Genomic DNA, 23,629 nt, shown 5'->3' with positions numbered 1-23,629 from the left:
GCAGAAGTCTCTGTAAGTCCTTTTCATACTTCTTTAGGTGTGGAGTCTTGCATTTTAGCTAAAGCCCCATGCAGAACTGGAGTGTATAAAACAGATTAAATGAAGCTACCCTTGACAGCAGTGTGGAGGCCTAGAATCCTTGCACTCAGTATCCCCCTTCCATGAAGCTGATGGGGTGGGGTGGGGTGCTGGTTTTTGAGAAGTTACAAAAGTTGGTTGTATTGGTCAAAGAGGGGTTTCTCATGGGCAGTGTGGCTGGCTGGACGAGGAAGAGGAGGCTAGGAGCCGGAGGCCAGGAGCTGGGAGAGTGTGTGTTTGTGTGTGTAGGGGTGGTGAAGGGAGAGAAGCCTGGAGGGGTTTGGATTCGGCTCTTCCATTGACTCAGAATCTGATGAGCCCCTCCTGGCCCCCTGGCCTCGGTGTCAGGCACAGACCACTTGCTGGATGGTAGCAACCCCTCACTACAAGGCTGGAGGGATAAGCTGGCTGAAAGGTTCCCCTGGGGTGTGGGAAGAGTGAAGGTACTCACGGTGTTGTGGCTTCTGGTCAGAGGCCCCAGCAAGGCATGGCTGGGGGCTGGGCAATACTCCCTCTCCCCACAAGCTCCATTAGCCCCTCTCCAAAGCAGCTTGCTGCAGTCTAATTTAAGATGGTGTTCCCTCTGCATCCTCAGTTTAAGACAAGTCCTTCAGCCCAGTGTGTCTTAAATTTTAGGTGCCCGTGAACCCCCCTGGGGGTCTGGTCCAGCATGGGCTCTGATCTGCTAGTCTGAGTGGAACCAGAGAGTCTTTCTTTTCAACTAGCTCCTGGAAAATGCTAACAGCATCTTGGAGCAGCAGGGGCCAGCCCCAGTTCCACACAGGTTGTTGCTGCTCAGCCTCTCTCTTTTGGTGTCTGGTTGTGGGAATCAGGAAAGTAGGGCGAAGTAGAGTAGCCCAAAGGTTGTCAAGTCTTTTTAGGACCTTATTGGCACAGGACACTTGACAATAATACCTGTTCGGGATGTTCAGACCCGTTCAGGTCTTCCTCATAGCGCAGAGTGGGGCTGATGGGTGAGGAGAAGCATCTGTACTGTTTCCTGGGACTGTCTCATACTATGTGTATTTTGAGTCAGGAGAATCCAAACAGTAGGATGGATGGCTGTGTGAGTGATGCTTCTCTGCTCTCATTTCATTGTTAGCAAACTTTCCCTCAGGAGGTGATACTCCTGATAGCATCCTGAGAACTGAGTCGTGCCTAATTACAAATTTATCTCGGAGTGGGGTGGAGCAGCTTTTGTTTGTACTGAAACTATAGTGGATGCTTTCACAAATACATTTTCTCCCACACAAATTGCATTCACGAGAGTTTTGTGGGGGTTAGCTAACATTTCTTTTTAGAAGTAAATGGTAGTGATAGCAAACGTCAAATTTCAGAGGAAGTTTGAGCACTACAGCTCTGGCCTCTAGTGGGTATCTGTGTGTGCGCCCTGAGACTAAGCAGGTTCAGCCATGTTGCAGGGGCATCCAGAGCCGAGTTTCAGTCGAATTCTCGGGAGTGTCAGAGTAATATTACTGAAGAGCACTTCCTTCTCTCTGACAGGCTGCGCACTTGAGAATTGTAAGTTTGTGATCAAGAGTTTTTGCCTCTTTAGATATTCTCTTCGGAGGCAAGTCAGATTGCTGGAGCTGTTTAGACAAAGCAGTGACTAAAGATGAAGTGTTGTCACTCTTGTGTTTAAAAAATTTATGACACCATTTGCTAGCTGGGAGAGAACGTATGGAACATACATGCATGTGAAGAGCATAACCTTCAGGTAAGCACACAAGGATCTGCCTCCTAAGCCTAAGAGTAGAGCATATGCTATACCCAGTGGTCTTCCTGTCCCTGCCCCCACCTCACCTGTGTCCTGGTGACCTCTGTCTAGGTCAGCCTGGGTCCTGTCTCTCAAAATGGCTTTGAGCACATGTGTGTCCCTAAGCAGCGGTGTCTGGCTGGCTGGCTTGTTTTCTAACATTTCTTACTTTTTTTGACATAGGCTCCACACCTGTGCCCAGTGTGGAGCCCAGCATGGGTTTTGAACTCAGGACCCTGAGATCAAGATCTGAGTTGAGATCAAGAGTTGGGCACTTAACCAACTGAGCCACCCAGGCACCCGTGGCTTTTTGTTTAATGATGGAGATGGGAGTTCTAGTTTTTGATTACTGCAGTCAACAGGCTTTTCATAGCAACACTTTAGATCAGTTTGTACAGAATGTCCCCTAATTTATATAAAGAATCCCTTTTCTTGTGAACTTTTAGGTTGCTCCACAGTTTTTACTGTTGTAAAAATTAGTGCAGTGAACATCCTTTCATATGTATCTTTGTGTACTAAGCCGCTTGTTTTCCACAAGATAAATCTGAAGAGGTGGAATTGCTGGGTCATACTGTGCTCAGTGCTTTGAAACGAGCATTGTCAAGTTGCGCCCCTAAGGACCGAATTTACACTCTCCACCAATGATATATAATGTTCTTGTCCTCAGACCCTTGCAAAGCTGATTATTATCATTGTTTAATCCTTGTCAACTTGATGAGTAATTATATTATATCTTGTTTTTATGTGCATCAATTTGATTGCTAGTAAAGTTGAACTCTTTTCATAAGCTTATTAAGTGTTTGTATTTCTTCATTTCTTTAAAAAAACTTTTTTTTTTTTTGAGAGAGAAAGAGCGAGCGAGCAAGCAAGAAAGCTAGGGGAGGGGCAGAGGAAGTGGGAGAATCCCAGGCAGACTCATGACCTGTGCCAAAATCAAGAGTCAGATGCTTAAGTGAGTGAGCTACCCAGGCACCCCGGCATTTCTTCACACTTTAAAATATTACTTGTGAATCTGGGTTTTCGGATCCCAATAAGTTTGATTAATTTCTCATTTACATTTTTTTCTATATACCAGCTATTTTTAGAACTTGTATACTCATTTTGGTCATATTATTTAACACAGTTTCCTTTATTACTCTCTTAAGAGGCTCTAGTTCTATGAGTAATTTATTTATGCATTTTTTTTTTTTGAGGTTGTGAATGGCTGTAATACATTCTGAATACTTGCATGTTTGCAAACGTCCTGGGCGATACTGAATTTTTGGGTCACCATCTTTTACTTTCAGACTCTGTAGGCATTGTCCTGATGCTTGGTTGGCTTTCTTCCTTCCCTCTGTCCACCCATCTGTCGTCACACAGTATTCTTTTATTCCTCTGACACACGGTTTATTAATATTTCCTGTGTCCTGGCTCTACGGTGGCGCTTACTGTCATGGAAGAGAAGACAGGTGGCCTCTGTGAATTTCTTTTAAATTTCCCTGATGGGTTGGTCCTTCTAGGATATTCTTGAGCCTTTCCATAGTCCGGGGTTTGTTCTCCAGTGATGTCTTTGCTTGCTTTTTCTGTGTTTGCTCTGATCTCCTCTCTGTCTTGCAGCTGACTTCTAAGTTTCTACTCCTTTTGCTTAGAGTCTTATCCTCTCGATATTGGAAGGATTATAGGAATTGATTTTTCTGAATCATTAACTTTTTATATGGTATTAGATCTGTTGCTAACTATATCTGCTGTTTTGAGTTTTTTTAAACATATTTTTAATTATTTATTAAAGTAATTATGTGCTTGATTCAACATCAGATAATTCCTTAAGGCATATAATGAAAAATAAACCCCTTTGCCTGTTTTTCCTTATCCCATTTCTGTTCCACACAAATGAGCACCTTTAACATATATATATATTTTTAAGATTTTATTTATTTATTTGACAGAGAGAGAGCACAAGTAAGCAGAGCAGCAGGCAGAGGGAGAGAGAGATGCAGGCTCTCTGCTCAGCAGGGAGCCCAATGCGGGGCTTGATCCCAGGACCCTGGAATCATGACCTGAGCTGAAGGCAGCTGCTTAACCAACTGAGCCACTGAGGCGCCCCTAACACATTTTTTAAAAAAGATTTTATTTAGAAGGAGTAAGTGAGAGAGAGAGAGCACGAACAGGGGTAAGGACAGAGGGAAGAGAGAAGCAGATTGCACTGCTGAGCAGGGAGCTTGACACGGGGCTCCATCCCAGGACCCTGGGATCATGACCTGAGCCGAAGGCAAAGGCTTAACCTACTGAGCCACCCGGCGCCCCACCTTTAACATATTTGAAGCTATTTCTTTGAATACTTTCTTCTCTATCCCTAAATAATAAACTTTTATTGTTTCTTGATATATTAAATTCTGGCATTATTTCATGCTACTTAGTTAGCACTGTTCACCTCCTATGCCCTCCATCTTTCTGGTATTGGGATATCATTGATTATTTATTTTTCAATACCATTATTTTTAGTTGAACTGATAATATTTACATTGTCTCGATTCTGGAACGGTTAGGTACCACAGACTTAGTTACCACCAAAAATCTTAGGATTTTTTTTTGTTTTTTGGTCTTATTTGGCTTTTTGCTTTTCTAGGATTATGTACCTGTCTTTCTCTTCTTGAAATTTTACTGAAAGTACTGTTTATTAAGCCTGCTGCTCCAAACTGCTCTTTGCTAGAGGCTTCTTCTGTGAGAACCCATATGGAGCCCTTGCCATGCTCTCGGTGGATGGGTTGCTCCCCAGGGTGCCAAGCCCTTATTTTGCCTAAGCCTGGCAGTGATTTCTCTCCCAGAGAATGTCCACTGTTTCTCTGGGTCCCATGTCTTCCTCTTTTCTGAACTGTTGCTATTTTGCACAAAAATTCTTCATTGTTCCACAGATCCGCTCCACTGGCATTTGTACAACATATAGACCAAGTGGGGCAGAAAAAACATCCCACTCCCCCTTTTTTGAAGTCTTGCAAATTGAAAAAACATTTTGAATCATTTAAAGAACACTATTAGTTTGAAATGCTCATGAACAGTTTTCTGTTACCAATTATGCACTGGAATAGCAAAACTGAACTTGCTTTAGTGTCTCCTTAAACTTTGCTACAGTTCGAATGCTTAAGAACTAGACATGTGCCAACAGCTTGATGGAGGTTGACATCAGTCTAAAGTAGATGGTGACCAAAGAGTGGCCTGTTATTTCTGCCTTCACATAGCTTATGGCCTAAAAAGCAAATGCACACTGGCACAGAGGAGGAGAGAAGAATCCATTCACTTGGTGTGTGGAGCCTCCCAAAAGGCTGTGGGCCGTTGCTTTTCTTTCAGTAGAGGGGAAATGGTTACTCCTTTCCTATAAGTCTTGAAATTTTAAAATTAGCCCTCACCGAAGCAAAAGCCGAGGCCACTGATAGAATGAAGAGTTGAGAAGTGTAAAGGGCAGTGATACCTTCTTCTGTAATAGAGTTAGGGAGTGGAGGGCAACACCATAAAAGTCTTGGCTACTAGAATATGTAGTGTGCCAGGGGGATGGGTGATCAGTGTTCAGAGCATCGGCATATATAATATAATAAAGTGTTGTGGGATTATACTCCCGGCTTGCTCGGTTGTCCCTTCACGTTGCTGCACCCTTTAGGGCTGTGACTAGGGGTGTGATCCCAAGCATTGCCACTGCCTTCCAGTGGCCACGTGTGTAAACCAGTGTTAGGATGCTGCTTAAGATAGGGTCAAGTAACAGATTACACAGAGTGAATTATCACATTAACATATGGCTAATTTTGATGAGTTTAAAATGTTTCTGGCTTGGGTCCTTCCAGAGTAAGAGGCTTTAGATAGAGGTCTTCCAGGAAGCACAGTGAGACAGGGCAGAGAAAAGCCTACTAAGGCCGTGTTGGTGATCCCTGGGGACCCTCTGGAGGACTGTATAAGACTTTTTCAGAGTTGGCACCATGATGGGGGAGGAAGCTGCGTTTTGAACCCCGCAGTTCTCATTTCTCGGTGGCTGAACTCATTCCTAGAGGTGTTGACTTCCTGATACATTTGGCCTGCCCTGCACTTGTGGCTAGCCCCTGCCCCTGGGCAGGTGGTGTTCTTAGGCAGAGAGGTACAGGCCAAAAGTTGTGGGCTTGCAGGCGGTTGTCTGCTGACATTGCAGTGATCTCTGGGCTAGGGGACACGGTGGGTGCTGATAGCATCTGCTGTAGTGGGCCAGCTTGGAGATCTGAGGGCAGCTGCACTGATAGAGAAACACATGCCTAGGCTGGCCTTGAACCCCTTGGCACATCCCACAATGGCCTAAAACAAGCCCCACTATGTGTGCCTGTTCGATGAGGGAGTATGCTGATGGGACTTCGTGAAGTAAGAATAATAGGAAAGACAACTGAACAACCCCATCCTCAACCCCCCATCATTTTTGCATGCTTGAGAGGGTTTTTGTAAACAATGGGGAATTAGAAAATAAAATTAGCTTGCACGATTTCAGATGGGAACAGATGCCTGCCTGCTTGCTTTTTTTAAAAATCCCACAAAAACCTCAAGCAGAGTTAATAATGTATGAAAATTAGGTACCATGTGTGCACTTTGCTTCGTAATGTTTTTATTAAGCAGCCCATTGATTTAAAAATAACACAATAGTTGACATAATGGCAGATACTGCGGTGTATACGGAAACATCCTCTTCAAATGTTCTGTCAGGTTTTCTATTACACAAGGAATTTTTTAAAAAGTGCTTTCAGAATTATCACATAATACGAAATTATATCAAATTACAGTTTGATAAAACAAATTGCCCAATACAAATTCCAGTTGCTTTAAAAAAAAAATGGCTTGGTCAATTAGAGATAATCTGTAGATGTAGGTTTCTACAGATTGTTAAAATTCCACGGGAGATTCACACTTTTGTCTTCTCAAATTTTTGGCCATGTCATTTGCCAGTTGGAATTTGCCTCTCTTCTTTGTTCTTCCCACCCTCTGCCACTCTGGCCTGTAAGTAGCAGGAAGAAACAGGGAGAAGTGAAAGGTCGTAAACCTAGGAGTTTCCAGTAGCTCAAGAGATTCCCTGGTTCTGAAGGCAAAAGCCAGCCTGTACCAAGTTGATAGGCATTGGACTAGCAGGTAGAAGTATCCCCACCCAGAGTTTGAGTGTAGGTCTCTGCCATTCTTTGAAGAATCCACTTATGAAGGTGTCTCATGCATTATGGAAGGGCAGCAGGCTGCCCTAGTCACTGTGCTGGTCCCCTTAGCCTCTGCTGCATCTCTTTGGTAGTAATACAAGGTTGCCTCCTGGTTTATCAGGTCTAGGAGAGCACACTGAGGCACAGGGAAATCTAGTAATTCAGCCTAACCCTCAGAAGGTACATTGCTGATTGAATATTTCTGTATTCTGCAGAGCTTCACTACATTACTGTGAAATTATTAGCTATTCAACAAAGCATATATCTAGTGTCAGCTTGTTTTGTTTATCTGCAGGGTGAGCGAAGGACCACACAGGGCAATTTAAACAACTTGACAGAATCAGGGCATTTTTTACTGGTGGTGGTAGTTGCTGGACACTAAGGAAAGACAGTGAGCATTGTGGAAAGTTCTAAAGCTATTGAGTTATGAGTTAATGGGGCTGATGAGTTTGGGGCATTTTGTCCTTTAACTCATGTCCTAAGGGAGCCTGGCTGGGCATGTCCTTCCTTTGCAACCTCCTGTGATTGCCCAGTTGTGCCTCTTGACACCACCAGGGCCACAGGTGTGGGCCAGCACCCTCAGAGTAATAATACCTTGTGGAATTTTAAAAAGTAATTGCAGAGGAGACATTTGATCTTTATGACTTGCACCATAAGACTTTCTTGGAATCTTTGCAAGGGGTTGGTTGGAACAGAACTTTTCCATCTCCACTACGGTCTATAAAAATCATAGTAACTGACTTCATGGGGCTTGAGTTTTTCTTTTGTTATTTTCTTCACTCTCTAATTAGATTTTGCTCATATGTGGGACAGAACAGCCTGGCAGGAAATAACCAGCATTAAAATAACTCAAAGATGGGGCTGTGGGGGTGGGCCTGACATTGCCCTCGCAAGAATAGTTTTGATGTCCAGGACCTATGGCTCACTCTAGGAGCTCCTGTCCCAGTGAGCATTTCCTCCAAAAGGAGGCAGGTCAACTGGAGTCTTGGCTGGGAGTCTGGGAGACCTGGTGCTTTTCCCAGCCTGGCTGGTGCCTGGATGTGGTCTTGGGTATGCTCTCTCTCAACTGATTTCACCTCTATAGTTCTCAGAAGCAATCTGGGAATCATAGTATCTGTCCTTGACTTCTTGGAATGCTAAGGGTGGCAAACTATCACAGTCTGAGGGGTCATTGATTTCCCGAGGGTGAATAAAGACTTTAAAGAACTGAAATTAAAATTTCAGGTTAGGGGCGCCTGGGTGGCTCAGTGGGTTAAAGCCTCTGCCGTCAGCTTGGGGCATGATCCCGGGGTCCTGGGATTGAGTCCTGCATCAGGCTCTCTGCTCAGCGGGGAGCTTGCTTCCTCCTCTCTCTCTCTCCCCCTGCCTCTCTGCCTACTTACAGATCTCTGTCAAATAAATAAATAAAATCTTAAAAAAAAAAAAAATTCAGGTTATGTCTTTGGTTCCTTTGAGGAAGGAGGGGTCTCTTCTGTCAATCCTAGGCTCAAAAAGGAGAAAGAAGAGGGCACCTGTGTGGCTCATTAGGTTAAGCATCTGCCTTTGGGTTAGGTCATGATCTCTGGTTCCTGGAATCGAGCCTCATGTTGGCTCCCAGCTCAGCGGAGAGTCTGCTTCTCCTCCTTCTGCCCCTCTCCCTTGCTCATGCTCTCCTTCTCTCTCTCTCAAATAAGTAACCTTTAAAAAAAAGTTATTTATTTTTTTTTTTAAAGGAGAAAGAGGAAGACCTTGATATGGTTTACATGCGACATATGGGTACTTAGGAGGACATCGACAAGAAGCTGTAGTTTCTCGCTATCATTGCCCCAGACTACGTTGGAAGCAAATTTAAGACACCATCTTACTCTAAGAATGATCCTTCCATCAGGAATTCCTAGGCACCCGTTTTGTTCTGAAATGACTTGGAAAGAAGTCAGTTTTCTAGAGCCCCTTCAAACCTGCACCCAGCCCCTAGAGGTCTGGCGGGCTCCAGTGTTCCCCAGAGAGGCAGGCAGAAGGGACAGTGACAGCAGACACAGATCAGCTCTACCAGCTCTGCTTACCCCCTTCCACCCACGTAGGTGTCCCCAGCTGTGGGGCAGCAAACCCCACCCTAGCATCTCCTGGAGTGGGCGGAGTCCAGGGGAACCTGGAGTCTGACCGTACACACAGTGCTGAGCGCTCAGGTTTTCTCGTCAGGGGGCTCTTGACACATTAGTTGGCACCAAAGGCTGTGCTTTATGTCATCATCACACTGGAACATTCCACAGTGAACAGTGAGCAGCCATTGAGGATTCCTCTAAAGTGCTGCTTTGTGGGTGAAAGGACAGGACGCATAAGAACAATTCCCTGTTCACTGGGTGCTCTCCCCATGCCAGCGCCAATGCCAGGGCCACACTCTGTCTCCACTCAGGCCCTGGGCCAGAAGATCAGGTGGGGGATGGTGTGGCATTTACAGAAGAGCAGATGGAGGCTTGAGGTGCTGCTGTCTGGGTACAAGACAGCCATGCCTGCCCCGGAAGCCAGGACTCACCTGTAGTGCTGATACTTGGTGTCACTCGGCGGGGTGGGTCCCCTGTGGTTTCCTTCCTCCTAGAGCCGGTAAAGCGCTGGGCAGACACACAGCTGTTGTAACATCAGTTTGAGTCCCCCTTCCCTTGGAGCCTGTCACTCTTCAGACAAACCAGGGACTGCTCGCTCACCTCTGCCCTCACTCATGCATGTTCAGTGTGCGCTGCCCCGTGCTGGTCATGTTGCCCTTGTTGTCTGAATTAATGGGAAGCTCGGGGAAAATGTGTTCCCCGGGCTCCCCCACACCGCCAGCACCCCAGCCTGCCATGCTGCTTTGCCCCATCTGGTCTGTTCCCAAGTCTCTGGCCGTAGTTACCACCACCAGCAGTGCATCAACTCACCTGCCTTTCCCGGGTGGTGAAACTTCAGTTCCTGCTGGTGGTGCACCCTCACCGTCATTCATCCTTCACTCTTTCCCCTATTTTCCTGGGTGGTCCCCACCTTCACCCTGGCCTCTTGCTCTGCAGCCTTTCCTTGTCTTCTGTCATCTGCCGGTCGTTTTCTGCTCAGGGGGTCTGCACTGCCGGTGCTCTTGGCCTCCATGTGGCAGTGAAGACAGAATACACAGGATGATCCCGGTCTCTCCTCAGCCCTCCTGCAGGATGTCAACTCTCACCCACCCTCAGCCCTGGCTTCCACTGGTCCTGCCTGACCTACCTCTGCCAGTTCCTTCCCGACTTCCCCTCTTTTTTTTCTTAATTTTTAAAAACTATTTTATTTATTTATTTGAGAGAGAGAGAGAGAGATCACAAGTAGGCAGAGAGGCAGGCAGAGGAGGAGGGGGGAAGCAGGCTCCCTGCTGAGCGAAGATTCCCAATGTCGGGCTGATCCCAGGACCCTGAGATCATGACCTGAGCTGAAGGCAGAGGCTTTAATCCACCGAGCCCCCCAGGTACCCCCTGACCGCCCCTCTTGAGACCCACCACCCTCTGGCCACTCTGTGTTCCTTGCTGTGATGCTCTGGTACTGACTGCTTGCTTTGGTCCCCCGGTCCATGGCGGGGCCTTGAGAGTCCCCATGCTGCCTGAATTCTCTTGATGCTGGTGGCTGGACTGTTTTCCTGCTCTGTGTTAGCCTTGTGTCGGTGGGTGGGCCTGGGGTTGGACTCATCTCTCTCACCCTAGTCTGCCTCTCCTACTTCTGTTGACAGGCCACACAGGGTCTTTTCCCGAGGACAAGTGCCAGTGACATTAGAGAGCTAACTCTAGGGCCTCGTTGCTTTGGGGAGTTTTGGAATGGTAGCAGTTCTCAGGAGGAGGAGGGGTTGTCTGGAGGTACACAGAGGCTTCTGGAGAGCTGTGGCAGGGCTGAGCTGGAGGAATCCACTATCCTGTAGGGGAGGTCCCCCAGCTCCTTCCTACTTAAGCCATACTCAGGTAGGTTTATAGCTCTTGCAGCTGAAAGCAAAATATCTCATGAAATACCCAGTGAACTAAATGAGAACATGGGTGTTCAGTAGGTTATGTCACTTGCATTCAGTTTCACAGCACGCAGGTGGCTGAGAAGGGACCAAACTCTACGCCCGTTGACACCAAACTCCACATTATTTTCAGGGAGCCACATGCCCTCTTTTGCTTAATTGATGAGCTTCATTTAAGATGTATAATGAGCACCAGCTATGAGTCATGCCCTGTTCTAGGTGCCAGGGACACAGAGGCAAGCCAAGCAGACCCCTTGGCTTCCTGGGGCTGACTGTCTACCAGGTATGTAGTTGGTGATCTCCACTTACTATGAGCCAGGCTCTGCTTTAAGCACTTGACATGTATGAAGGGTAATATTATAATCCCCATTTTTTTTTCTTTTTAAGAAAGAGAGAGAGAGAGAGGAGTGTAAATGTTGGGTTGGGGGTGGGAGGGGCAGAGGAAAAGGGGGAAGGAGAATCTTAATCAGGCTCCATGCTCAGCGCAGATCCTGATGTGGGGCTTAATCTCATGACCCTAAGATTGTGCCCTGAGCTGAGATTGAGTCGGACGCTTAACCAGCTGAGCCACCCAGAGACCCCAGTAATGCCCATTTTAAAGCAGAGGAAGTTGGGGATACTGGCAACCCCTGGCACTCTGCCTATAATATACAGCAGGCCAGGCTGTCACCCTTCTTTGCCCTTGTCTTCATTGTTAGAAGAGATGCAGGGTCCTTGAGGCCATCTGTTTGCCGAATTAAGGAGAAACTGGTTCTGACATGGGTCCAGCTCCTAGCTGGTTTAGCAGCAAGCTGCCTGTACATTTTGACCTTGATGGTTGAGGAAATCAGAAGGCTCCAACACAATAACTCAGCCTTAATTAGCTGGGAGCAAGGCTGGCTGATAAACCTGTGTTAATCGGGGAGGGAAACCTTGTGCTTTAGCCCCCCCACACCCCCTCAGGGCCTGTCGGTTATGACTTCCATTGCACGCCCATGTGATAGCAGGGCCAGACATGGCTACCTCTGAAGTAGCAAGTGGCTCGGGTTAGCAGGGATGGAGGAAGAAGCTGGGAGGATAAATGTTCCTGTGGTGCCGGCCGCTGACAGTGGTTTCTCTGTGGGACGTTGATGAGAATACAGCTGTCACTGGCTTATTCAGAGCGAAGGGGATCACTCGGGGGGGAGGGTGCAAAGTGGAGGTTCCAACAGGTGGCCTGTATCTGTCCTATTGACATGACATCTTTCCAGATGTTTAAAAAGAAATGTGAATGTCATTAGGTGGGACTTGTCCACTCCAGTGTGGCTGCAGTCTCTACCATGCCCTGTCGTCTGGTACTTTGTTACTTCCATTGTTGTGTTGCCCGCCTGGTCCTTCATGGTGTTTTGGCTTGTGAGCTGTGCAGTAGTGTGTGTGTGCAGCTGCCTGATCCTGACATTATGCAGTTCGAGCACGGACCGCTTTAGGACAGAGAAAATCCTTTATTTGCTCTGGATTTAATCATGAGTTAGGGAGTTTGGGGTCTAGATATTCCCATGCCCCCCACCTTAGCCCCCTCGGAGCTTTCTAAGATTCACTGTGAGAGGTACAGGCTGGCCATAGAACAGTTATCCAGCCCTTGGCAGCGTCTGTGTGCCCAGAGCTGGCTGTGGAGGGTTGGATTTCTCCCTATAACACTAGAGCCTGTACGGCTTGGACAGTGTTTCTTTGCATTATGGACACCCTCATCAGTTAATTAAAAAACAAGCAAACAAAGAAAAAACCAAAAGTACTGTGCTTCAGTGTTTGTTTGTAGATCATGTGTTCATGGGACCTGTAGTGGTTTACATTCTCCTTGACATGCATCTCCTGTTAATTTGAAAGCTGTTGACACCCTACATGATTCCATATGCATTTCTGATTTCTTCTTCTTCTTTCTTTCTCATTTGTTTCCTTAAAAGATAAATCCAACTGCTTTCTTGCCTTGAGATGTGAATTCCAAGTTTTGGCTGCCTTGGATTCCAAGTTTTCTGAGAGAAGGCTTAAATTTATTAGGTTAGTTCACAATGTTCTCACAGAGAACTTCGAGGCATGGAACCATATGTGGTTGGGGTTGTATTAAGATAAATAATGTAAGAGAATCAGCATTACATCGTTCACAGAAACTTGGGCTATGCCTGTCACTTCAGTAATTATCACAGATGCTTTACAAGTGTGGTCCGTGGTGGGAGGCGACAGGGTTGGGGTGAAAGGTCAGATTGATGTTTCCACAGTTTCATACTCTGTTGATGGCACCTCCAAGTCAGTTCAGAATCAGATGGGTACTGTGGACCTTGCAGGAATCTCTGACAAGCCTGCTTTAATTAGGAATTATTCCCATCACCAGGGTCTGGCTTTTCACCAGGATTTAAGAATAGAAAATCAAGAATAGGTCAGTTGTCAAATAGGCCTTTGCATGAGATTGAATCTTAGCGGTGGGGGGAGGCTTGGTTTGGCTAAGTCACTGGTGATACTCAGATTTTCTATATTTACCTTTAAAGAGGGGACACAACATGGAGAGGGTCTCTTTTTAAAATAAAAATCATGCTTTCTTTGTGCTTAACTTGGAACATGTTCATGATTTTATGTGTGTGTATGTGTATAATTTGTCTATAGATACACACATATATTTATTATACATACATGTATAAACACATACACAGACACTGATGTAAATGTAAGCTGCTGGCAGCAGAAGGCAACTTCGCACAGTTCACTGCAGCACATGGATTTCCAGATGTTTGGATTTCATGAACTAAGAATATTAAAAAAAAAAAAAAAGAAAGAAATTGGGGGGGTGCTGTCCAGCATGGAGTGCCAACTCTGTGTTTTCTGAGATCATTAACAAATTTCTTTAGTGATGGCTGTTAGCTAGACTTATCATGGTGATCAGTTTGCAGTATATACAAATACCAAATCATTACGTGTACACTTGAAACTCCTATAATACATGATGATTATATCTAGCTCAATAAAAAGTTTTTTTAAATTGTATTAAAATACACATGAAATTTATCATCCTAACCATTTTTAAGTGTGCAGTTTAGTAACGTTAAGTACATTCACATTGTGCAATCCAAGATCATTTTTGGAAAAAAAAACAGAGCAAGACAGAAGGACCCCATATACTATCTTCCTCATGTCATAAAGAAAAGGAGCATTTTAACAACAAAAGGGGAATGAGAATGGTAGGCTGTCACCTTAAATGTAAGAAATTGCTCTTTTCTCTGTTGCAGAATAGTACAGAGAAATAATGCCACAAAGTACACAGTTCAGTAGCTGATACTTTCTCCAGACTTGTTGGTGAAGGAAGCTATGTATGTGTTGGTTTACATCATGGTGCAAGTATCTTATTGTCAGGGATCCAAGTGCCAGTAGCAAGCAGTTTACATATCTATACCTGGTTGTGTTTTTATAAAAGTAAATGTTGAGGGGCACCTGGGTGGCTCAGTGGGTTAAGCCTCTGCCTTTGGCTCAGGTCATGATCTCAGGGTCCTAGGATCGAGCCCACATCAGGCTCTGTGCTCGGCAGCGAGCCTGCTTCTCCCTCTCTGTCCACCTGCCTCTCTGCCTACTTGGGACCTCTCTCTCTCTGTATCAAATAAATAAATAAATAAATAAACTAAAAAAAAAAAAAAAAGTAAAAGTTGACAGTTCTGGTGGAAGCCCGTGTATATTCATTCCACTGTGATCCCATTCTCTTCTCTGTCTCCTCAAACTTAACTACTTTACTGAAGTTGGCTTGTATTCTCCTGGTCAGACCATATCGGCAAAAGCCTGTTAGTATAGTGTTTTGTGTAACTGAAATCCTGCCTCATATAGCCTTCTGAAACTTCATTTGGGTCACATAACATGATCTGTTTTGATGCAACTAGATCTGCTTTACAGTATTGCTTTATTTGACTATATACCGCATTACATTTATCTGTCCTTCTATGAGTGGACATTTAGGTGATGTCTGGGTTTTTGCTGATACAAAGAGTAGTGCAGTGCTCATTCCTGTGAGCCTTTCCTATGCACATGAATGGGAATTTACCCAGGAAAGTTACTTGGGAGGAGAGTTGATGGGTTAGAGGTGAAGTGATGTCTTCATTCGCAAAGTCTAGTTAGCATGTTACCCAACCTAATTGTTCACTACAGCTTTTCAGGGAAGTGGGGGAGTGGGAAAGATAACATTATAGGTCAACCATTAGTAAATTTGGTTTTCTGGACCAAATTGAGAGTTGCTGATTGTTGATCTATCTAAAGATTCAGTTCAAAGTCTGTCTGTAATCCAGAGATGACAAGTTTTATTTAATTACAGTGTTTTCTTTATATGCTTGGGTGAGGGACAGTGACTGACAGGGAGAAGCCAGCTCTTCATTACGTTTCCCTCTTTCGATGTGAACTATAAAATGTTTGTAGTCCTGGTCTGGGAGGCACATGAAACTGGGTGTTGCTGTCTCTCATTACAGATGGCTTTTTTTTGGTCTAGAAAATCCTGTGGGCCCAAACTTGGCCAGTATGCTCTGACAAGTTTCTCAGCAGGCCTTTCTTGAGTGGTCTTGCTGTTGCTTAGGGTGTCAGATGATCTGTTTCTTTTGACTGTTTACTCTGTGTTTTCCTTCAACACATTGCGGAGACTAACCAGGGGGGAAGTGGACCCAGGTCCCTGTGGAGTCGGATGCCAGAGTCATGTCCCCCAGCTGGCCCAGAGGAGGTCTGAGAGGGCTCCCACGACCAGTGTCCCTGTGTAGCCCCCATGAGGCCTTACTGTGAGCATTTACGGTTTTGGTTGTGGGTAAGTTCAGTATCAGAGAACAAACAGAATTGAGACGATGTCTAAAATTGCTTAACGTCTTTTATTCAGAGTTTTCTTTCCCACCTTCAGCACATAGAGGAGTGTGTTGGTCACGCTTTAGAAAAGAGTAAGTAGGAAGATGACTTGGTTAGAAAAAGCTATAGAGACATCAGAGGAAAAAAAAATAACAGAATAAAAGCTTTTTCACTGATAGGGCTCTTTTCAGCCTGTCAGTGAAGCCTGTTGGTTGACCATTTTCAAAGAGCACATGGCAAGATGAGTTACGGGTGGAGAAAAGTCCAGAGAGATCTCGCGTGTGACTAATCTGTGTTAACAATTTAGGTGCCCAACTGACAGACATTTTGCAGACCATTTGGCACATCTGAAATCCTGTGGCACACTGGTTTATCAGACAGAAGCATGTTTAGTGGTTGCTGTGTGTGAAGTAATCGGTGTTTTGGATAGAGAGGTACATGTTTATGTTTGTAAAACAAGTCTTTTTACTTTTTATAATCAGCTGTCAAAGCTTGAAAAACAGCAGCAGAGGAAAGAAAAGACCAGAGCCAAGGGGCCTTCTGAATCAAGCAAAGAGAGAAATGCCCCCCGAAAAGAAGACCGCAGTGCCAGCAGTGGGGCGGAGGGCGACGTGTCTTCTGAGCGGGAGCCATAGACTTAGGGATGGAACTCAGGTAGGAGCCTCCCCTCCCTGCATATGTCTTCTCACATTTTGGGCAAATGGTAACAAATGGAAGACAAGAATGGCTTTTGAGGCAGAATTCATTTTATGGGCATTCACCCATACCTTCCTGGAAAAGTGGAGGTGCGGACAGGGAACCCTTGGGCCTGGGGTCTCCTCCTTCCTCACTTGCCTGTGTTGGCCGTAACTGCTGCTCCTGTGAGCATTTCCAGCATGTTCGCAGATGTGCGATGCAGGCTAGGAGCCTCACCTGAGCCCTTCCTCACCACTGCTCCCTCCTCTCCAGTCCTGCTTTCAGCAGCTCCATTGGGGACCACAGTCACCTGCAGCCTGCTCTTCCAGAGCTGCCCCCCTCATGTTCTTCATCCTTCAGTTCATCCTGCCTGGCACCGACTGTACTCCCAGTTTCCCTTTGCTAAAGCTGGGCTTCATTCTCTTCCCTTCCATAGACAGTAGTGTCTCTTAAGTCCACCTCCCTGCCTGAAGGTCAGAGGTGTCTAAAACTTGATCCAGCCATCTGAAGGCCTTTGCTCAAGCTCATTCCTCCAGCAAGCACATTATGAAGAGCCCTTTACTTATGAGAGTTTGCAAGTTCAGGGAGAAGCATAGAAATAATCAGCAATGTGGTTTGTTGTGGAGGGAATGTGAGGGGGCAGAGAGGGAAATTGAGGAGGTTTCACAGAGGGGAGGACCCCAGAACCAGACTTTAGAGGACATATGGAAATGGGCAGATGAGGGGGCAAGGGTGGGAGTTGCCCAAGCCAGGAGAAGAGCAGATGCAAACATTGTTGGGTGTGGGAAAAGAACAGAGAGTTTTGGAACAGAGGTGGGAAAGAGTGGCTGAAACACTGGCTACCATTTGGGTTGGGTTGTTTAGGGAGCTTCTGTAAAATTAGAGGAGGAGGTCCTGGTTCATAGGGCCTGGTGTGCAACTGGCCAATTTGGATTTCATTCTGGGATGGTGGGAAACTTCTGAAATGGTTCAAATGTACAGGTGACATAATCAGGTCCAGAGTTTAAGGAGATCACGCTAGCAGCTGAGGGGAGTGAGGTTGGAACCAAGAGGCCAGTTAGGAGGGAGTAGCAGAAATCAAGATAGGAGCAAGGTCTGGCCATGCATTTTGGAGCCTTCAGCTTATATATTGTCTTTGGTTCAAACCAAGTCAACATACAGGTGCGTCCTGGAGGTGTTGAGCGGTGAGAGAGGAGAACATTCATAAGATGGTCTTCTGCCTTTCCTTTCCCTTCCAAAAGGGAAGTCCATCTGTGAAATGACCTTTGGGATGCGTACTACCAGACACTGAGCTCTATTACAGAGTCGTAGTGATAGTCGGGTGCACTAACACAGACTGGTTTACAAACACAGACCAAAGGCACAGGACAGAGAGCTCAGAAAGGCTGTGTCATGGACTCACTGGTAGTTTTTTTTTTTTTTTTAAAGATTTTATTTAGTTATTGGACACAGAGAGAGAGAGAAAGAGATCACAAGTAGGCAGAGCAGCTGGCAGAGAGGGGGGTGGGAAGCAGGCTCCCTGGTGAGCAGAGAGCCCAAGGCGGGGTTTGATCCCAGGACCTGGTATCATGAGCTGAGCTGAAGGCAGAGGCTTAAACCACTGAGCCACCCAGGCGCCCCCTCACTGGTAGTTTTAAGGGATGGGAGGCACTGGATAATCAATCCTGTAATGTCCACTTGACTTTTCTCCTAATCACTCTGTTTCCTTCCCTGTTTCTATGGGGGGAGGGGTGGTGACAGAACTGTGGTCACTGGTCTTGGCTGATTTTTCTCACACTCATATGAAAGTGAAGCAGGATTTAGAGGGAACCGCCCCCTACCCCCTTTTCTTGGTCTGAACCTCAAGACATGGGTTTTTATTCATGAACTGAAACAGTTGGTGTCCGTTAGGGAGAACCTTCCAAAAAGTGCTATGTGGTGTCTGAATAATGTTAAATATTCATGAACACACAGTAACATTTACATGTGTGATCTGTGGCCTTGATATCACATAAAACTTCCATTGCCCCCTGTGGTGATTTGCTCATATCAGTGGTCAGTTTTGTCATCACAAATCCTGCTGGCGCCTCTGACTTATGGGCTGGACAGAAAGCCTCAGTCTGAAGGGTGGAGCACGGGGTAGCTCTTGGAGTTCCTTTTACAAGTACGCTCGCTCTGCAGGTCCAGCAACAGCTCAGAAACTCACTGAGTTCTCATTTCCCTCTGGCCAATTTCTGTGTGACAATAAGTTGTGTCATTTTTGCTTCCTTGGTTTTTCTTCATTAACTTAAAGAGTAAAACTCCTCCCCGTCACCAGTGCTATTGTGAAAGGCACTCAGGTAAAGGCATAGTGCAGGCTGACTGTCCTAGCAGGATGGGGTGGGAGGGCAGGTCCGTCCCGCCCCCCCCCCCCCCCCCCCCCCCGCAATGTGTCTGTGGCACCTCTGCTTAAGCCTCCCCTGCCCCTTGGGGATCGTGCTGGAGAGAATACCCCGTATCCACTCCTGCCACCTGAACCAAGGATGAAGGACTGGCCAATCTGATGGCCAGGGAATGACAGTCATTATAGTGGGTGATTCCTTGGTTCAGAAGCAAAAATCCAGACCCGATGTTTTCTATTTCATCTCCTTGGATGGAGGGCAGCTGGCCAGCCTGCATGGTGTTTTGCTCTCTTGGCCCTACTCTGACATGGCACCATGTGTTTTCCCTTCAGCTTTAAGATTATATAAATAATAACCTCTTCCCCAGTGAGTGTTGGGACTTTTCAATAAATTTTTAAAAATTGAATTTTCAGACTCTCATGCTGAACTCAATGAATAGATAAGGAATATTCATCTGCCAGTAACCAAACCCAGCTTAACAATGTAAACACACAAAAACACACAAATTCTAATGTGTCTTAGACCTTGTATTTTCAAAATGGCTTTAAAAAATTTTTATGTCACCTAGTTGATTTCTTTCTTGATTATATTATCTACCTGCTAATTTTGTATTTTTATATTATTAAAATTATTTGTATTATTGTATAATGGTATTATTGTATAATTAAAATGAATAATTTTTGTATTTTTAAAATTTGATGTTTTAATTTTTGATGTAATTGTTTCTGTACAATACTTTGAATCTTTATTTATTGGGGGGTACTGAATTCTACTCTTTATATCAGTGCAAAACATAAGTCTCTATTTGTGTTAGATTTTGGCCTCAGAGTAATCCCAGTAGATTAGTTTTAGTTAGTTAGATGAGAATAATTCCAGTAGAAAGGTATCCTAGGCATTAGTATCCTGTGGCCAGTGGGCAGCTTGGGAGTGGTTTTGCATTTCTGTGTGCAAGAGGAACTCCAGAAAGCCCATCACAGAGGAAGAGACTGTGACTTTGTGTCTCAGAACATCCTGGAGGACATGCTTCACAATAGGAGACAGCACACAGTAAGATGGGGAAGAGGTGAAAGTGCGCATTGCTTTCTTAACATCTCACAAAGTTTAAAAGGCGAAATTTCTCATAGACTTGTAGGTATTTATTTTTTGCTTTTCTAAAATCAGTGGAAGTTTAAAACCTGTAATCATATTTGATTCTGAAGTTATTGCAAATTGGGTAGTATAGAACTTGGGGTAAATCATGCTACAGTTGACCCTTGAACAGCATGGGTTTGAACTCTGTGGATCCCCTTATCGTGGATTTCTTTCAGTATATATATGTTGGAAGATTTTTTGGAGATTTGCAACAATTTGAAAAAGCCAACAGATAAACCCTGTAGCCTAGAAATAAAAAAAAAAAAAATTAAAAAGTTAGGCATGTCGTGAAGGCACAAATGTGACTACCATAAAATACACATAAACCTATTATAAAAAGTTAAAATTTATCAAAACTTATACATAGAAATACTTAACAGACCATATGTGGCACCATGTACAGCGGAGAGACATGTAAACAAGCGTGAAGATGCAGTATTAAATGGTAACTGCGTAAAATTAACTACAGCACCTGCTATATACTACCATAATAATTTTCCTGAGCACCTCCTATTGTTGTTGTGGTGAGCTCAGGCATTGTGAGTATCTGCGTCAGATGTTGTGTGATGTTCCATCATCTCCGTGTGAGCAGTTTGTCTCTACAGTAAATTATGGATCGTGGTAAAAAGTGGTCTGTCACAGTTCTTGCATATTTTTCATCATGTTTCGTGCAATATCTTCACCCTTGAATAACACTGTGGGACCCATCCCAGGTGCCACTAGTGCTGCTGGAAGTGCTTCCAAGAACCAGAGAAAAGACATGACGCTGTAAGAAAACGTTGAATTGCTTGATGTGTACCACTGCAGTCTGAAGCTGCAGTGCCCACCATTTCAGGATAAATGAATCCAGGGTAAGGAATATTGGAAAAAAAAAAAAAAAGGAAGAAAAGGAATTTCATGAAGCCCTTGCTGCAGCTATGCCTGTAGGCCTGGAAACCTTGCACTTCTTGATTGCTGTGAGAAAGGCGTACCTATAGACTGAAAGATGATTTGAGAAAAGAAAAGGTGAAATCATTATGTGATGACTTAAAGCAAAAGGAAGGTGAAGGATCTAAAACTGGAAGACTGAATGCCAGCAAAGGATGGTTTGATAATTTTAGAAAGAGGCTTGGCTTTACAAATATCAAGCAGCTTTTGCTGACCAAGAGGCAGCAGACGAGTTCCTAGACACCATTGGGAAGATCACCGAGGAGAAAGGATATCTGTCTGAACAGGTTTTTCATGCAAAGTGCCGTATTCTGAAAGAAAATGCCCCAGAGGACATTTATTAGTAAGGAAGAGAAAAAAGTATCAGGATTTAAGGCAGGAAGGGAGAGGCTAACTGCTGTTCACTGTGCAAATGCAGTTGGGTTTATGATCAGGACTGCCCTTATTTATAAAGCTGCTAACCATCCCCCGCTCCCAGCCTTGAAGGGAAAACATAAACATCAGCTGCTTTCTTTTTGGTTGCATAACAAGCAGGCTGGACAATGAGAACCCTTTTGTTGGATTGGTTCCATTGATGCTTTGTTCCTGAAGTTAAGGAGTACTTTGCCAGGAGGGACTGCTTTTTAAAGTTTTTCTCGTACTGGGCAATGCCCTGGCTGCAGAACCCCATGAGTTCAACATTGAAGGTGTCAAAGTGGTCTGTGGTCTCCAAACACATGGTCTCTAATTCAGGCTGTAGATCAGGGGATCACGAGGACCCTGAAGGCTCATCACACACGGGACCATACGGAAAGCATAGTCCGTGATCTGGAGGAGAACCCCAACAGAACATCAAGAAGGTCTGCAAGGATTACTCCATTGAAGATGCCATTGTTATTATAGAAAATGCTGCGAAAGCCATCAAGTCTGAAACAATAAATCGCTGTTGGAGAAAACTCTGTCCAGATGTTGTGCATGACTTCACAGCATGTACAACAGAGTCAGTCACGGAAATCATGAAAGAGATTGTGGATATGGTTTAAAAAAAAAGAAAAGGTGTGTTGAAGGGGTGAAGGGTTTCATGATACGGATCTTGGAGAAATTCGAGAGCTAATGGGCACCACAGAGGAATTAGCAGAAGACGACTTGAAGAAGATGAGTGCTTCCAAACCAGTGTCAGGCGATGGGGAGGAAGACCTAGAAGCAACAATAGCAGAAAACAAACTATTGTCTGGCAGAAGGGTTCCAGGCATTCCTGACTGCTTTTGCCTTCTTTTATGATACAAATGCTGAAACTGAAGCAAAGGTAGAGAGGAAGGATTGGTTCCACAGAGAAGCATTTTTGGAGAAAAGAGAAAGCAAAAATGTTAGAAATGATGAGATTTTTGTTTCCATAAAGTTACACAGAGTGTGCCTGCCTCTCCTGCCTCCAGCTCCCCTTCCACCTCCAGCTCCTCCTCTGTTCTGCTGCGCCAGGACAGCAAGACCAGCCTCTCCTCTTCCCCCACCGCCTGCTCATCGTAGGGATGGCGAGGACGGAGACCTTACTGATGATGCACTTCTACTTACTGAATAGTAAATAATCATCCTGCTGTACAGTTAGAAAACTCATGGGTTGTGTATGTGTGATTCCCATGTGAAAACCTAGCAGTCGTACAGCCCCGACTGCGTGAGACGTTTTGTGTCATCGTCATCACTGCCCACATATTCATCGTGTGCAAGATGCATATGGAAGCGGAGAGCCTAGCCTTAGACAGGTGGAAGGTGAGTGATATTAATGTGAAATTGATGACACATTTTTCCTCTTACTGTTTTATAACCTTGCTTTCAAAGAATTACCATACATTGAGCCTCTCTGTCTTAGAACTGGACAAAGTGCATACTGGCCTATCATCAGAGGTATGTGGCTCTTAAAACAGCGTTAACAGTGTTTATAGTACTGTATTATGCTGCCTCCCTCTTTGTTATCAACACACTTAGCATTACACCTGTAAATAAATATGAATTTCTTTTTCACACTGTCCTTTCATTTTTGGTGTCTGGGGTTAGTAATATGGATAACGCATACAGTGTTTTGTGTTCTGTAGGACGATGACGTAGGTACTGACAATTCATTTTGCAAACAGATGAAAGCTTCTGGTGCCAATAGATACAGGACAGGACTGGGGATGTATTTTCTCCTCATGATTTTCTTTTCTTTCTTTTTTTTTTTTTTTAAAGAATTTATTTATTTATTTGACAGACAAAGATCACAAGTAGGCAGGAAAGCGGGCAGAGAGAGAGGAGAAAGCAGGCGGGGCTCCATCCCAGGACCCTGGGACCACGACTTGAGCCGAAGGCAGAGGCATTAACCCACTGAGCCACCCAGGCGTCCCTCCTCATGATGTTCTTAATAATGTTGTTTTTTCTCTCGTTTACTTTACTATGAGAGCACAATGCATAATATGTATGACGTACAGAAAATGTGTTGTCAGTAAGGCTTTGGTAAGCCTTACTGACTATTATTAGTAGTTAGTCTTTGGGGAGTCAAAAGTTCTATGGATTTTCAGCTGTGTAGGGGTTGGTGTCCCTAACCTCCACGTTATTCAAGAGTTAAAAACTAGCCATAGAAAGGACACCAGGGTGGGGGAAGCAAACTCAAGGGAACTGCAGCCCTGTTATCATTATGGCCCTGGGGAGGAGGTGGGAGAGAAGGTGGATGAGCAGGAATGACGTATTGGGGAGACCCTGTCTGGCAGGAGGGAAGATGAAAGAAAGCTTCAAGTTAGGAGAG

The 23,629-nt window shown here is 44.9% G+C and overlaps 1 protein-coding gene across 2 annotated transcripts in view; it reads left to right on the top strand.

Annotated features, from left to right (window-relative positions):
• The window catches only part of DTD1 (D-aminoacyl-tRNA deacylase 1), a 172,377-nt gene that overhangs the window by 140,855 nt on the left and 7,893 nt on the right, over positions 1-23,629 (top strand). The window contains exon 5 of one of the 2 annotated variants that reach the window (XM_082743197.1): positions 16,267-16,438. The exons of the other annotated variant lie outside the window; for it this stretch is intronic. Within the exon in view, the coding sequence (XP_082599323.1) occupies positions 16,267-16,419 (153 nt within the window). The 3' untranslated portion in view covers positions 16,420-16,438. The remainder of the gene's footprint in view (positions 1-16,266; positions 16,439-23,629) is intronic. 2 annotated transcript variants of the gene reach the window in all.

This window comes from Mustela nivalis (genome assembly GCF_964662115.1).
Source record: "Mustela nivalis genome assembly, chromosome: 8".
NCBI classification, from domain to species: Eukaryota; Metazoa; Chordata; class Mammalia; order Carnivora; family Mustelidae; genus Mustela; species Mustela nivalis.
This window is presented reverse-complemented; position numbering and strand designations above follow the sequence as displayed.